Genomic DNA, 17,806 nt, shown 5'->3' on the forward strand with positions numbered 1-17,806 from the left:
CGCACGCAGCACGCACGCACGCACGCACGCACGCACGCACGCACGCACTCAGCACACACGCACGCACACACACACACGCAGCACGCACACACACACGCACACACACAGAGGCTCAAATAGAAGGAAACAGTGTTTCCGAGCATGTGCACGCGCAGACATACTCATAGTCTTTATTACTTATTTACACACTTACAATTCATCAATACACACATTGATTTGCAGGCGCACATGCAAACACACACCATTGGTCAATCTTTGTCAGAATTACACTACAAGGCAATGACGGATCTTAACATTTAAATTGATAGCAGGAGAGAGCCCCATTGTGTGAGCCCTTTTTGTCGGGCTAAAAGCAGTTGTGAATCAGTATTTAAACCCACCATCCACACTTATTGTTTGACAGCATTTAGTACTCACTCCCATATCCGATTTATGCTCTATTCAGACTTTTTCCTCCCTGGCTGGAGTAATGTTTCCATTCCCATTACAGCTGTGAGTTGGTTTTCCTCGTCCTCCAGGCGGTTTGGGGGACCATGCAGAGTCCCAGCAGAGTTCCTCTCCTCGGCTTAGTGGCGCTTATGGAAGCTCTGTCCCAGTCCCCTGCTCAGCCTGCCAGTGCTGTAAGGGAAGGCATTATTATCATTATATTAATGTGACATTAATTGCTTTTACTTTTTCACTCCATTAAGTGTGCGCTATCTCTTTGGGAGCCTGGCCAGATGGTTTATCACTTCCCGTGCTGTTGGTAGCACCATTAATGGGCTAAGACACTGGGCTATAAAATAATTGCGCCGCAGTGTTGGAAATATTCATTGCGCTAATTGAAAAGTAATTGTGGAGGTATAGTGCAACTGTCACGCCATAAAAGCCTGTCATAGGAGAGGAGGAGGGCTTTCTAGCAAAAGGCTATTGTTTGCAGTCATACAGTACAGCAAGTGGCCAAAGCAATGGTGGCACAGCATTTATGCTCAACGTTAACAGGACCAATGATCCATTAAAAACATAAATTTTATTTTCTTCCACCTCACACATTAATGTGATAAATATGTCACAGCAATTCTCTTTTATACTGTTGGGATTTACATTGTCTTATTGTATTGCTATGTCTGTAAACCCTGTCTACATATTGTAAAATTAACACTGTGAGCAGTCAATTAAAAGTGTAAAATGGCAATGCAGGTCCTGTGATATGACGTCAGATTGCCAACTCTGTCTTGCTTTAACAGTTGGAGGGAAAACTGCAGTGCAGGGAGTGTTTAAAAAAAATAAAAAGGAGAGTGGCGTAAGATTCCAGGTGTAATATAGCAAAGTGGTCACACCAAGTAACCTATCAAGAAATCGTGCAGGGCAGTGAGGAGTGGACTGTTCTAGATGTTCCTTGTGAGAGTACAACCATGCCTGCCTGCAGCGAGGGGGATGAGGGAGCAGTCACAAAGCAATCAATGACTTTGGAGACCAAAACCTCATGAGCAGTCACCTCAGATAAAACATTTGGTGCATCTCTGATTTTCCGTGATACTACATCTCTTGTTGAGATATAAATCAGAATTACAATTTACTTTTAATGAACTTTGGATATTACGTTGCAGAACCAAGAGTATTAAAATCGTTAAAAGTGTTAATGTAACATTGTAAAATGCCATTAAGCTGGCAATTAATCAGCTTGAAAAATAAAAAAGGAAGTTTTACTGCTCCAAAACCTATAGATTTTTAATTTCTTCACCGTACTGCGTGTGGAGGTATAAAACCCTGCAGAGCTTCTTCTGCTAAGAGGATCCAAATGAAGTTGTTGACACCACAGCAAATACTCAAAGTGCTTTTTAACAATTATCTCAGGTCATACAAATGTCCAAGATGCTGTTTTCCTGAAACTCAGAGTGGTGTGATGTGTGTGGATGCTGCTAAGTGAGTGTCCATAGTTTGTGCTTGTCCCTTTATTGATGAAAGCTTGTTGTTTGAGGGGAGGCTGTGGGTTAACGGAAAGGCCGGTGGGCGTTCGTTTAAGCCGTCATTACTAAAACAAAGCAGCCTCTCGCTTCTTATCAGCCCCTCATCGACTCCCCTTCGAGCCCCTGTCGGCCAGCGTATTGACACCCATTGACTGGGACTTGAGGAAGAACAGCATGGTGAACTTGTCTAACACCGATCAGGGTCAGGGCAAGGGACAAGGGGTGGGGGGGTGTTTGTTTGTGTGTGAGACCCCCGCTTTCTCCCGCATGGATCCAATAGTGCTGCGTGTGCTGATAATCAATGACATGGGCTGAAAATGAGGCCTGAAATTGGAGTGATTGATTCCAGCAGTTATGATGCCACGTTCATTGATGCCTTTTGATTTGCGTTACTCTCCTTTCGATCCATCTTACTTCCAAAATGGCCACGAACAAGATATACACTGTGAACTGTGTGCGTGTGTGTGTGTGTGTGTGTGTGTGTGGGCCGCTTTGAGGAAGGAATACATTCTCTGTAGGTCAAACAACCGACATGAACTGTGAGCCACCTCCACCCCTCACCCAATTTACCCTCCCTCCCTCGTTCTCTCCTCCTTTCCAAGGTCAATATCCTGAACAATTAGTCCAAAGAGTAGGAGGAGGATTTGAAGCATGGTCGCACCCTCTCCAAATGCCCCCTCAAGGGCTTCGGGGGGCAGCAACGGTATGTCAGACCAAAGTGAAAAGTGTACCCATTCCCTCTTTATGTCTCCATTTTCTACCCTCATTAGGGCCATTCATGAGCACTTAGAGGCCCCCTGCACATCCACACATCACCCCGGTCAGGTCTGCTCTCTCTTCGATGCACCTTTCCCAATCAAATAACTATCATTAAAAGCCCATGCGTCTGTGTGTGTGTGTGTGTGTGTGTGTGTGTGTGTGTGGCAGAGACACAGACACAGACACAGTCAGGCAGCTATTTGTATCCCTATTGTGCAATCATACTAATGTAATATTGATTTGTCCCAGTCACCATGGCACCAGGACAATATTCCAGTCCTGCTGGTCACTGGTCAGTCTCCCAGCAGCCTCTGCTGTCTCTCTACCACCCCACTTGGCCGGCTGGATGATCCATACTGCCATGGGGGTAAAATGGCTCTGTAACCTATAGCGCGCAGGACAGCAGAAGGAGAACATCTGAATGTATTCATGAACTCCATTCCCAAAGTGGCAGGTCCATACAGCCGTAAATCTGGGGCTCATCCTCCTCTCCTCTCTCTTTCTCTGTGCCAACGCCCGCTGGCCCGTCAAGCCTCAGAGGAAGAGTAAACAACAATGGGGCAGTCGTCAGGGAGGAAGAAGGGTGTGAAAATACAGCGAGGTGAAGCAAGTACAAATGTTGATCTCACAGACACTAGTTCCCTGTGAGTCCAAGTGCAGCACTACCGAAAGAAAAAAAACAAGACAGGATCATTACATGCGGCTCAGCATTTGCTGTTTTGTTCTCACAACACACTCACCCACTTGCTAACATACATGGAGAAACTTCCTCAGTTCCCGGATACTTTTGCTGCAAAACACTGTTGAGTTGACGTCATTTTGAATTCCAAATGTCTGAGACCTTGTCTGGACAGCTGTGCCTGTCCATCCAGCGGACCACACACACACACTGAGAAACAAGGGGTGGAAGGTTTGCAGTGGCAGTGAGGCAGCAGGAAAGAAAAAGGGCTGATGGCAAGAAATACAGAAGCAGGCTAAAAACAAAAGAGCACAGGACTCTATTTTTGATTCAAGTGAATGATTTGCATAGAAAAGTTCATAAGCGCGGGACATACGGATATGGTCATAAAAGAGGGCAATAAAATGTTTAACTATGACAGAATATTAAAAGTGGCAGTAAATTGAAGGCAGGCTGCAGAATGACCCTTGCAGAGTGACTTCCTCGGTTGGGACTTCTAATCTCCGCGTATGAGAGGGGCACTCACTGTACACAGAGAATAAAACATCTCCTGCCGACCCCTGACAGATATGGTTGTCTCTCACACTTTCATCCTGCTGGATAGTTAAGATTTAAGATAATGACACAACGACTTTCACGTTGATGCCGACATTGAATCTTTTTAAGAGGCCTTCCGCTGCCGGGACGGGACGGCCTGTCAGCCACTGGCAGTGAAAGAGTTGAATGTCTTGCGCACAGTCGTTTCCCGATGGCAGGAAGAAATTGTTCGTAACATCGGCCCCTCACACTTGTCTCAACTCATTTATTTCAGCCAAGGTCTGCAGATATAAATAAAAGGAAATGTTACTGGAGCATTCAAACTCGGCGTTAGCCTTGAATCCAGTAATGTAACCACATATCATCAAAAGTGCTGAATCTCCCTTTGTCACCACACATGACATGCAATTCCTCCAAACACATTCATGTTGTGTTGCCAATCATACAAATAAATAATCACTGGAAGCCAGGACAGCCCTTTAGAGCTGACCTCTAAGTAATACTGAGCGTAGATCAGATTTATCCTGTGGCTACTAAAAATAGCTATTATTTGCCACCAACAAGCATTTTCTTTAACACACCGGTGTAACGAGCTTCTTCCAAGCTGGATTAAAGGCTATTTTATAAATATTTTTTATAATGAATGCAGTTCAACAGGTGGTCCATAGATGGAGCTCTTCTCATTAGAATATACATTACATTACATTACAAGGCTGTCCTCGGGTAACTGTGCGCTGTCCTTCATTCTCAACAGAGCTGCAGTATGGGCTCTACCTTTACCTGCCCTCTGGCAGAAAAAAAACGTTGAGATATACCTAACTTTGTCTTAAAAGGATAAAGTGACCATTTTAATAGTTGTGTTTCTCTGCTTTACTTAAAACACCGGACCCCTTGTGAGCAAGTGTCAAACCACAAACCACCGGGTCCCGGAGCAGAATGACTTAATTGAGCTGTCCTGGGAAATCTAATTACAATAATGCACAGAGGATTGTGTAATATTCCCTCTGCTTCTGCTCCAACACCTATCCCTTACACACACACACACACACACAACCACACACACACACACACGCACGCACACAAGCACACACACACACACACACACACACACACACACACACACACACACACACACACACACACACAGATGAAATGATTAGGGAGGGTGAGAGGAGGCATGCAGACATGTGATGTGTTACAGGGTTGGGGATAAGCACAAACTGCAACAACCGTAAAACATTTTCACAGGAGATGTTTTAATCACGATTCATGGGCCAGTAAACCTTTTAAACAGCAGTCAGTCAGACCTGCTGGTAGTGAGGACAACACCATGACAGTGTTATATGACCAAAGAGCGCAGCATGGGGACAAAATATAGTTGCTTCCGCTTTGCTTTTTCAACTAATAGATCTTTTTTATAGTTCCTCATAGTTTGTGAGAAGAGTCTGCACAAACTGGCTGAAGGTGGGCGGCTGACACGAAGGGCAATATTAGAACAAAAGCGCACTTAATTTGCTCATTTGATATTACACCGTACAGCTGGGCAATGATCATAGCCATATCACTGAAGAGAGTTATTGAGCCATCACAGCAATTCAAATGCGGCCATATGCAGTGTATCCCAATGAAGCTGGGGCCAAGAGACGAGCTATAGAACACACACAGACACACATGCACACGCACACGCACACGCACACACACACACACACACAGGCACACGCACGCACACACACATACACACATACAACACATACATACACACATACACACACACACACACACACACGCACACACACACACACACACACAGGCACACGCACGCACACACACATACACACATACAACACATACATACACACATACACACACACACACACACACACACACACACACACACACACACACACACACACACACACACATGCCGGGTGTCGTTATTGGAATTTCTAAAATAATCCATCCTCTGACTGTGCTCATTGACAGTGTTAATTCCACTGAAAAGTGTCCTAAAATGCCTGCCGATATGTGAGAGCTTTTACTGCACAAAGACAATAGGAAGAGTACAGCAGCTGTACACTGAAGGTATTGATGCTTGTCAGGCATCGACAAAGGCAACCATTGTGTCTGGTGCGGACTGACAATGTGAGAGGCATTTTGGGCGGCTGCATTTTGCACGAGTGACAGTACAATAGGAGATGACTGGACAGTGAAATGAATGAATTAGCGTGATTGTGTAAGATAAAATTTACCTGAGAGTTCTCCTGTGTGTGTGTGTGTGTGTGTGTGTGTGTGTGTGTGTGTGTGTGTGTGTGTGTGTGGTATAAAAACGGACGCATATCAAGGGGCCGGAAAGCAGATGTGATTTGTGTATAGTTTCTTATGAAGTCGATATGTGTGTACGTGTGTTTGTGATTGAGTGCAAGGTCAAAGGGACACAGTGGAGAGACGAGGGGGGGGGGGGGGAGCTAAAACGGGGGTTGCTACTGTGCCCAAGGCCATACCCACACAGACGGACACCATATTGAAATTAGTAAATGGACTGCATAGTGTCGCTTGCTGCCCCATTTGCGGTCCCCTCTTCTCCCGATGATATACAGATGGGACGTCACGGTTTCAAAGGGGCAGCGGGGTGGGGTGTACAGGGGGCTCCGCTAACACCCCCACCCCCCATCCTAAAATGAAATGGGTCGACTCTTATTTATTTACAGCATGTTTTGCACTCATCCCATAACACTGTAAATTACCTGCATGGTCAAGGCTCCTTTCTCAGGCAAGGAAAGAAAATGACATAAAACATGTGATCTATATGATATTTAATTCAGGAATCACATATGATCTGTCAATTTCCATATATCATGCTTTATGAGTCATATTTTAAATACAAAATCACGTGTATGAATATAAATGTGTGAATTACGAGTGGTCATATGTGTTATATGATGTACAATATGTCTATAGGCTCCAGACAAGAGTGTCTTGCCAATATTTATGAGAGTTCTAGTCTCTCTCGTAAGAGGATAAGGGATGGGTGATTTCCTTGCTGGGGTCTTAGGTGGTTGATCACATATCTATTTCTCACATCGTGTGCGTCTCATCATGCTGTTGACTGTTTGACTCCCTGTTCATCTCTTTTTGAAATGCAAATAGCATGAAAATGGAAACAAGAATGATCACAATAAAGAAGATGATGCGGAGCATTTTATGGCCTAAAATACTTCAGATAATTTATTGTAATAAAACATGTTGGAGTTTGGTTTGTTTGTTAGAAAAAAGCCTGACACTTACTTGAACTTAATTATACGGCAAAGCAGTGGAGCAATGGAGACAGTACTGTGAGTGTGTGTGTGCGTGCATGCGTGCGTGTGTGCATGCGTGTGTGCGTGCGTGCATGTGTGTGTGTGTATGTATGCGTGTGTGCGTGTGCAGAGAGAATTCCATCAGAGGGAACTCTCTCGGGAGCAGACCTGGTCTCTAGCTGAAAAAAGGCAGGGGTCTCCTCCATTATGGCAAACAAGTGCATTTGCTTTAAGGCCAGTGAAGATTTCTAACCTTTGCTTGACATCCCAAAAAGGTCAGGCCCATCCGTGGCTTCCCCCCGGAGTTGAGCCTGACCATTTTATAGCTGTTCCTTTGGACTCCAGGAAATCCTGGGATCCACTGTACCAACAACAATGCAGATAGCTGTCAAATGACGTGACAAATTGTGTCTTTCTGCTTAAATCACAGCCCACCAATTTTTAAATGTTTAGCTTGATTAATGTAGAATTAATTAGGACACTATAACACTATAACCCTATAACCAATATATATTGGAGCCGAGAGGCCAATATATATATATATATATATATATATATATATATATATATATATATATATATATATATACTATATTGGTTATAGTGTCCTAATTAATCCTACAGTATATATAGATATTTATTAATAGTAAAATAAATAAATAAAATAGGACAAGTCAATTAAAATAAGCAATTCTAATATCTGTTTTCAGTTTTACATATTCCAAACATGCAGAAAATTATGAACAATCACAGCTGTACACTCGGATGAAGCAAATGTCTTAATATAATTCAAGACGCAGCCCCGACCCTCAGTAATAACAGGGTAATTGTGTTAAACGCCTGTGAAGTGAGCACACACAGCAGCCTGTGTGAGTTTTTCTCCATTTGATGGACGTATCCATGCTTATCAATGTTCCTTATCTCCCTTCATTATTTCCAAACCAGTGGTTAAATTGGAAAAGCCCATAAGAACGCGTGAATACATGGCAGAAGCAATAAAACAGGAGAAGAGCAGAAGAGCCCGCACACACACACACACACACACACACACACACACACATCTCACAACAGTGTTTTCCTTGGGTGAAAGGAGATACATTCAGCAGATAGTTGGAAATATTTCTGCTCCCCCAACAGCTTCATATCAGTGAGCAGCAGATAAAGATACAGTTGGGCAAATAAATCTGAAATGAAGGGAGAAAACCCTTCACATACAGTTATCGTGTGTGTGTGTGTGTGTGTTCAGTTTTATTACCTGCCCGCTCTCTCAGCGCTTCTGTTCCTACAATGTTCAAGTGTTCGGGAACAACAGAATTGAGCTAAAAGCAGTATTTTCTCTGCTGCGCTGGAAGGTCAGTGTGGTCTCATGCTGTGTGGCGCTACTTCTCTCTGACTCCTCTGGGACTTGTTCTCAGGAGATTTTGTGGGTTTGCTTCATTCCTTATCGGCTGAGACAGAGAAGCGTTTTGGTGCAGCCCCTTCTGAAGGACCAGAACCACGGTTTGGCTCGGAAACTTATTGATTATTAACCCGAATGTTTTCAATTTTTGCTCCAGATTTTAGTTTGACACCTGCAGGAGATTGATATTACATTATAAAAAATGGGTGTTTAAACTGCACTAATGTCGAAAGTCTCGCTGCATGATTGTATAATGGCTTGATGAAAAATGTAACCAGACTAATTTGACGAACTGGGACACACATTCTCTGATGGCCACTAGGTTTTTTAGGAGGGCAGCTCAGCCATGTATTAAGTGGTGAGCAGAGCAGGCGTGTAACCTGATAAATGCACTTAAAACAGTGAAGACGGACAATGAGAGCGCGAAATCTCAGATGGCCCCGGCCCTTTGCCTGCTAGGCACTTTGACAGCCTATTGATCAGCCAAAGAGAGTCTTGGGCAGGGTCAGAGGTGTGAGGATGCTCGGCTCAGATACTGCTAGTGGGACAGGTACGGGACAGCAGTAACCAGGATCTATTAGGAAATAGATCTACTCTTGAGCCAGTTACATTGTCCTTTTGTTGAAGATCGGACGGGTTGTTGACTGCTGGCACTCGCAGTTCCCTCTGTGGAGATGGGTGGAATTTTACCTCCAATATAATACACAACAACAATATAGCCATCTGTCTGTTGTTTGAAATTGATGTGACGTAACGTTTCTGTCTGGGACATTGATAGCCCACGGTTGTGAAAATGCCCAGCTCCTGTTATTGAATAGTAATAGGCTTGTCGGCCAGTGCCTCCAATTTCACAAATGGAGCAATAAATACACATAACAGAATCAGTGGAACAATAAGAATGCCCATAAAGGATGGTTGTGCCTCAAAAACAGGGAGGCGAGCGCGGCGATGGGAAGGGAGAGGGAGGGGAGGGGTCGAAAGAAAATTTGACAAAGAGAAGAGATGAAAAGTGTGTGTGTTTGTGTGTGTGAGGGAAACACACAGAGAGAGAAAGAGAGAGAGAGAGAGAGAGAGAGATGGTGGCCCACTCTTCATTTCTGTGCCACAAGCTCTCCTGGGCATTTGCGTGCTCCGTTTTCAACCTAAGTGTAATTTGAGCCCTGGGTTGATACAAAGTGTATGCAGCAGCTCTGTTCAAACCCAATCACTCACCCTGACGTGTAATCCTTTCCCTCACCATCATCAACGTTGCTTTGGGAATAATGAAACACACTTAAGCAATACACAGCAGTCATACAGCTGCGAGCGAAGCTGCATCTTGATGAGATGCCTCGTAACTCTAATGAAAGGTGTTTTGACCTGTCAATGGAGGTAAATGATTGCCTTGCTACTGTATCTGTGGGAAACTTATTGATGGCAATATCTGGTCCAACCGGATGATTTGCATGAGAAACGAGAAACACATTGCTTTTAAAAATGCAGCACCTGGCGACCGTGCTCTACATTTTATTTGTGTCGGCCTCCGGATCTCCTTTTTCTTTCTTTTCATCCTCAAGTCATCTTGTCTTGGGATGCCATTGTTTCCACAAAGAGGATTATCACAATTAATTGGTTAGCAAGACATTATTTCGAAAAGGGAAATTGGCTTTTATAATTATATAGAGAAGGGAATACTTTCACTCCCTGGAATATCAGCTTCCTGAAATAATGGAGCTACAGCCCCTCACTTCCCCCACCTCCATCAGCGTTAGCGTGTCTGTCTGCCTGTTTCCTGTGACGGATCCATTTTCAACAGCTCCTGGCCCTGCAGGGGCTGCGGTGGATGGTTGGGTGGCCTGCGTGAATCTTCGACTGGCTTGCCTCGTTTACTGCCACCCATCTGTGGTCTGCTGGGAGCTCCGATCTGCCCTTTGTTCTGTCCCACTGCTGAACTCCCAGTCAGTGTGTGTGTGTATGTATGTGTGTGTGTGTGTGGCTGTCCATAGTAGAATGGGTAAGCACACTGAGCAAAGAGCAGGGTGAGAGTAAGGGTTGTTTTACTGGGTAGAAACCCTATACTGATGGTAAACCTTTTACGAGAACTGCAAGAATGATTATTTCTAGTCACGCGGGATCTGTTGGTCCAGGGAAAAAAATATCATGATATCCCTTTTAAAAGCCGGTTTGCCTGTTACTGTCATTACTTCCTTCTGGTATTCTTGGCAAATGCCATTTGAGGTTCCATCCATCCAAAGTTAAGACGGGTGTGTTAACTGCATGCCAAATTAATCAGCGCACACAAGGCTAAATCGCTTCCTAAGTTATGCTACATTGCTTGTCAGCAACCAGTTGACCGGTTGCTGACAAGCCATGTAGCATTTTTAAAGCTTCTTTAAAAAAAAAAAGTTTGGCCCAGGGCTCATTTCACATAAGACACCGGGGCTTCATTTCATCACTTCCAACAGACTTCATGGAGAACAATGAGGATATGTTTTAACCGGAAATTCTGTTTTAGCAAATCCGTCACTTCACCTGTCTCTCTTCCGCTCTGGTGTGTGTGTGTGTGTGGAGAGCACACTCGGTGAAACACGAGCTTTCAAACAACCAATGACAGACTGCTAACTGGTGGCAATGTCTTGGGATGTTCGATCTATAATCCCTGATTCTGGCTGTTTCAAGTAGAGATAGCAAGTTTATTGTGTTGGGGATATATATATATATATATATATATATATATATATATATATATATAGCAGCACTGCAAATCATTTAGCAGCGGTGCTGCGCCGCTGTGTGCAGGTGAAATAATGGAGTCACAGAACTGCAACTGAAAGAATGTGCACAATACTAACAATAAAATACATTTTGATATCTATCACTAATATCGGTCTATCTAATATCTTCATATTGCACACCCCTATGGTCCTATTTGGTCCAAATTGAAATATCTAAAAAATCATTGGTTGGATTGGCAGGAAAGTTGGATATTGGTGCTCAGATAATGTATCACATTATTTTGGTGATTCCCTGACTTTTCCTCTGCGGTCGGAGTCGCAAAAGCTATTTGATGGATTGTCAGGAAATGTGGTTGTTTACAGACATTCATGTTCCCCTTAAAAATGCATTGTAATAACTTTGATGCATGAATAACATATAAACTCATTCAGAAGCAAATGTTTGCATGCCACATGGTAAACATGGTAAAGTTTAAACATTATACCTACTAATTCTCAGGATGTTAGCACCGTCAAAGCGTTAGCATGCTGACCGTAGTAGCCCCAAGGAGCCTTTAGGGCCTTGTTTAAAAGCTGTTAACATTATTGGCTTATACTGGATGAATATGATATATTTCTATATAACTATAATACTTTTCATATTTGCTTTACAACTGATTTTTAGTTTGAACACAAAAGAATCACAGAGTTCAGGTAGTATTTAATTCATTGATCCTTTACCTTTTTGAAAATCAAAACGTAAAAGTTACACAGATATTGGTGATTCAACAATCAGAGATATCAATGTACACCATTGCCAAATGATATATTTCACACCATAAATACTCATAGCACAGAAGCAGGAAATCAGTTACCTACCCCTGTCAGCAATTTATCATCAAGGGACCAATTCTGACACATTGATGTTCATAAAAACACATACCCGCTTAGTAACCAAAATGGGGGTCACACCCACTGATGGCCAAGTCATGTGGTCAACATGAAGCATGCTTTACCTTTACAAACAGATCATGACGAATGAGTGGGAACAGAAGATCAGTAACTACAATTACAAATGTTTTGGCAGGAGCACTGAGGGAGAGAAACAGCTTAGATAGAAACATGGAGGGCTCAGGTATGTCACAGACATGTGAGGATGATAAAGAGCAGAACGTGTTGGATCAGAGAAATATTGACAATATGATAATGAGGTAGTAGTCAGCAGGGCGCTGCATACTTTATTTTTAATGGTATTTCGGCAACCTACTGTATTAATGCTGATTTATTTACACACTTAGACTCAGCCTGTAATGTAAGACATGTTCTCTTTTTCTTTTCTTCACACAGTGTCATATTGAAAGGTAAAAAGGAAAAAAGGGAGATGAGAGGACTCATTATTAATATTCTTTTGGCTGATCATCTCAGGGCCACTACAAATTTCTAGTTGTAACGATTTCCTGCAAAAGTTTTATTTTTTTACTGCATTTTATTGAAACAAGCTAAAAAGTCTTTTATCTGAGGGATTTAGAATATGTCACTTAATAGCATACAAATTCTCCCAAATCTAAGCAAAAGCATGCTCTTAGCATGGTTCCAGTCAGAATTGGTCCCTGTTGCATTGCACAACGGCAAAATAACTCAAATTACATTGTCACCCTCTACAGTGGAGCTTGTTAACTGGGCAGCGGCTAGTTCAAGTTGGGGTGATTGGGTGCTGGAGTGGGTAGTTGTCCTCCATTACCTACGTGGCCAATCAGGCTGCTGTATAAAAGGCATGCCGGCCGCTGGATCAGTGCTAGCCATTGATATCGCAAGCATGGCGGCAACTCTACCCGACTGCAATGTCAGGGATTCCTTTGATCACAGTATCATATTATTGTGACAGCACCACAATTTATCACATCACATAAAGTCCTTCAGTAGTATGAGCATTCGCCTGCAACACATTCTCTCTCGCATGGAGACGAGTGGTTCGGCTCTGCCGGACTGGACTACAGTATTACTCACGCCCAGTGTATTGGACATGTAGCTAAACACAGGGAGAAGGGAGCACAATATCTCTCTCTCCCACCACAGATCACACCTCGTCCTGACACCCTGTTGGGTTGCTGTTAACCTTAGGAGGGTGCTGACACTTTGTTTCTTGCATAGCTATTCACATGTTTATGCTCAGGCATCCGGAGATCTCCTCACAGATGCCTGCCTGCCTCCTGGCCGGTGGGAAGGGTGTTACTCTGCACTGGCCACTGTGTCAACATGAGGTCACCAAGAAGTGTTCCACGTGTCTCCCGTACTCCTGGAGGGAGGCCGGGCAGACAACAACCTCCTGCTGGGTTAAAAATAAACCCAGTGTGAAGTGGCACCAATCCCTCTCTGCACCTGCCATTGACCTCTGTTTGGTTGAAGCTCTATAAATGCAGGCACCGCTATTTAAAGCCGAGAGGTGTCTAAAATGGTGAGAGCAGATGCTGGGCACCTTGCTCCCTGTGTGTGGGAGGACTCTGCCACAGACTTACGGGGGCCCAAAATAGAGTGGCTGACATATGGGCCTCTGATTGTTTGAACAAGGAATCGCCTGGACTTCTGCCACTCGGCATAAATCCTTTGATACTGCCACACCAAACACGCTGATCATCTTTCACCTAGCCTGAATCAGGTCATCTATTTGCATGCCAAGTGGCAATTTCCATGGGCTTAAACAATGACCAAATTTGGGGTTCAATGGGTTACATGAACAGCACCGACACACACCACTACAAGGAGAGGAGGGACACGAGTGTGCAACAGCGGTGCAGCGGTGTGTCCCACTGGTGGGACTGAGATACACAGGCATGGTCCTCTAGCAACAGCAGCATTGAAAAAGCACGTGAAAGATTGGAGTTTAAGCCTGGCTTCCCCACAGCTCCCTTTATTGCTGAGTTACTACAGAATAAGACGACTGACTAATTGTACCTGCCTATGCTGGTTTGGTTAAACATGAGACCAGCAGGTCTTCCACTCTGAGACAGATCCACAAAGAGCACACGGCTTACTGCTCTGGAGAGGTATATCCAAGGACATTTAAACTGATAAAGAGTTCACATTTAGGTAACAATTTTAGTTCATTTTTTTTCCAGAAGGAGAACAAGAGAAAATGGCCACCAAGTTCACCAGACTTTGAACTGTACACTCAGTCTTCCATTAATAAATATATACATGTCCTGGTCAAGTCCAGGAAAAAAACAATTGCGAGACTGTGAGTCTGTTAATGGTTGTTGACACCTCTGCTGTCTTCAGAACAAATTTAAGGAACTTTTTAGAAGAAACCTCTCGTGTCAAGAACTGGCAACTACTTATTCTGAAGATGCTGAGGGGCAGAAGGGTCCTTCTTCATATACAGCATGACCACTGACAATTAACACAAAAAAAATCATTACTGTACATAGTATTTCTTATATATTTTAAATTAATCTGCATTTTTATATTTATACTAATAACCAAGTTTTGAATTTGTTCTTTTTTATTTACTGTCCCAGGGTTCCAGGAGAAGGAGTGAGAGAGGTCAGTCTCTCTCCTGCCTAGCACAGTCAGTGGGGGTCTCCTCCTGAGTACCCTCAGCCTTGGTTGAAGTCACTTTCTGTATCGCTAATGCAGCCCTCTGCCGTTGCCGTGGCCAATCAGCCACCCTCCGATCAGACCTTGGCCTCCAGCATCTCCAGGAAGAGTTTGTGCATGGGCACCTTTCCCTGCACCTTGATGCTGTAAAAGTGCTGAACAGCCTTGGTGGCCGTCTGCCGCAGTAGAGGCAGGGTCATGAGCAGCTTGCCCGCCCGCCGAGGGTCCTCCTGGTGCTGGCTGCTCTCATAGTCCTGCAGGGCCTCGTGGAGAGCGTCCTGCAGCTTCTGGACCGCCTCCATGTCCTCTATGTGCATGGAGTCTGATTGGAGGAGAGCAACGATTGGAGTTAGAAGATTGATGGGCTTTTCAATTCATGTCAAAGAGGAAAAAGTTACTTTTAAGAAATGTAGTCTGCACTCTGAGACAGTGGTAATATAACAAGAGTGATAGGAAATGGGATTTAAAAAAAGAAATGTAAATCTCATGATTGATCTTTACTGCTGTCAGTAGCAGTAAGGTAGCAAACACATTATCAGTATAACTCACACCCTGACAAGATAAAGAATAGATCATAAAAAAGAAAATAACAACAGCTGCTTTATTTCATTTAATTATTTATTTAGTCTTTGGTGGACCGGGCGGGATATTCATACGGCCCTTGACCAGCGAGACTGAAAATCAATGTTATCCTCCAGTAACAATAGCATGAATAGCACCCAATCTCTTCTGAGGGAGTACACATTAAACACCTGACTGTTCCAAAGGACAGATTGTTAACGGACAAAAAAACAAGGAAAAGAAAGGGGCTCCATTAGAGAATTGGACGCCATAAACAAGCCTGAGATGAATACAACACTTCCTTTCAATTAATTTTCTCCCTTCTCCCTCCAAGGAGTTTCTGTCCATCAGAGTGGAGGAAAAACAAATACTAATGGGTTTATTTTACAGCTGGATGCTCATTAAAATATAGCGGTTAAAACCGTCTGTAAATGTTCTGTTTTATTTGTCTATATATACAGTATATATAATAAAAGTGTATCTCTCTAATGTTTAAACCAAAACTGTGACTCTCAGCTTTAGTCAGCCAGGATCTCTCCCCCTTCTGGCCAGTTTTAGAGCAGTTTAGAGTTTCAGTCTGGCTTCTCTCCGCTGTTCTTCGCTCCTGTAGCGCTCTACACTGCCACCGTTCTTTTCTAAATTATATGTACATCATGTTACAGCACTCCCCTCTCATTCTAGCCTTTTTCTGTCTCTCTCACTACCGCCTGGCTGCTCTCAGGGACAGTCTGGGGTCGCGCTGTCGCTCACTGGCTAACCGTTGTCTGGCACTTCGGTGGCGGCATGTCATTGGCTGCCTGACTCGTCTCACCTTGGCGGTGCATATTTTACCACACGGGACAATAAAAGGCAAAACAGATTTCAGACTTCGCCCCAAATTCATTGACTGGAACAACTGTATTCCCAAGACCTTGAGATATTTCTCACCCTGACGGTTTTCAAACCCACAGTGGTGAAATGAAGTAGGTCGTTTTGTAAAGTGAATGTGGGAGGGAGGTGAGAGGGGGAGGATGGAAGAACAAAAGGCAAAAAGAAAGAAAGAGTCTCCGACGAGAATGTGGTGTGACATAATTATCTCTTGTTCTTTTCACAGAAGCTGAACAAGCTGCACTTCTTTCAAATCGTAATTTCTCCTTGTTTTCATGCTCTCAAACACGTTTTAGCAATAAACCAGATTTGAACCTATTATAATTTAATGCTTTGCAGGGAGAGAGAAAAAAGAAGAAGGAGAAAATAAAAAGAGACATAGATGGGAAGGATAAGAGGGTAGGAGACAGCAGACATGCAGCTTGTAGTCCTTGGAGGAGGGGCAGACTTAAAAAAACAACTTTGAAGAAACAATTTCCTCGCAATCCATCAGTGAGCCCACGTCGATCCGATTGATAAACTGCTAATTACAAAATCAATCGCTATGAATTTTCACAGCTGTCCGACCAGGGGGGCTCCCGGGAGAGCGATCTCCCAGAGACCTTGTTCTAACATTCCGGACACCCTCCTCCCCCTCTCCTCTCCCCTCTCCCACACCCCACCTCCCTACCAAAGCTCTGTTGTCTGAAAGCAAAGGCCCACCATCAGCATTTTCATTTTTCAGCCCCGGACAAAACAAGGGAAAGCGGCCCAGTGACCCAGGCGTGCATTGATCAGAGTGGGACAGGTCCTGCCTCCTCAAAAGGAGCCTGTCAATAGCAGCGTGCCGTCTTCGCATTGAAACAAACGATAGCCATCACTCCCTGATACTCATTCCATTCGACTTAACACATTTTATTGACAGCCCCTGTGCTCCTAATGAAATGTTAAATGTATCTCCCGTGGCTGCTGTGCCCTGCAGCTACAGTTATGGGGATGGAGAAGGAGAGGGAGTGCTTGAGAAATACCACAACACGGGAGGTGTTCAATTAAAAAAGCTCACTCCTCCATCCCTCTTTCCCATACACTGCCCTTATCTTTTTTTCCATCTCTCCATCTCACGCTCCAAACTAAAGGTTACGCTGAAAAACTCCTGAAAAACTAAGAAATGTCATTTCTGAAACTGTGTCAGACAATACCTCACTGTTGTGGATATTACACTGTCTGCGTCTATTATTCAGAGGTCGAGTCAGGAAAAAGTGAAATAATCCAAGTGAGTAATACACTAGAACAATGTTATGTTTGAGTCTTGATTTCTTTCTTTAAATAATGGTACAACTTTAATGTATTCCCCTTTATATTTTGTGCATATTAATTCTTTAATTCAGTAGATATGAATGCTAAAGGATTCACTTATCATTATTCAAAAGGTACATTTATTTTAAATTTTGGATTATTGCGAAAATAATCGACTAAATATTTTTTATTTTTCA

The 17,806-nt window shown here is 43.5% G+C and overlaps 1 protein-coding gene across 7 annotated transcripts in view; it reads right to left on the reverse strand.

Moving 5' to 3' along the window:
• Positions 1-14,983: 14,983 nt before the first annotated feature.
• The window catches only part of esrrb (estrogen-related receptor beta), a 38,248-nt gene continuing 35,425 nt past the window's right edge, over positions 14,984-17,806 (reverse strand). For all 7 annotated transcript variants that reach the window (XM_034563488.1, XM_034563487.1, XM_034563493.1 and 4 more), the window contains one exon: positions 14,984-15,228. In XM_034563488.1, the coding sequence (XP_034419379.1) occupies positions 14,984-15,228 (245 nt within the window). The remainder of the gene's footprint in view (positions 15,229-17,806) is intronic.

Source organism: Cyclopterus lumpus, chromosome 22 (genome assembly GCF_009769545.1).
Source record: "Cyclopterus lumpus isolate fCycLum1 chromosome 22, fCycLum1.pri, whole genome shotgun sequence".
Classification (NCBI taxonomy): Eukaryota; Metazoa; Chordata; class Actinopteri; order Perciformes; family Cyclopteridae; genus Cyclopterus; species Cyclopterus lumpus.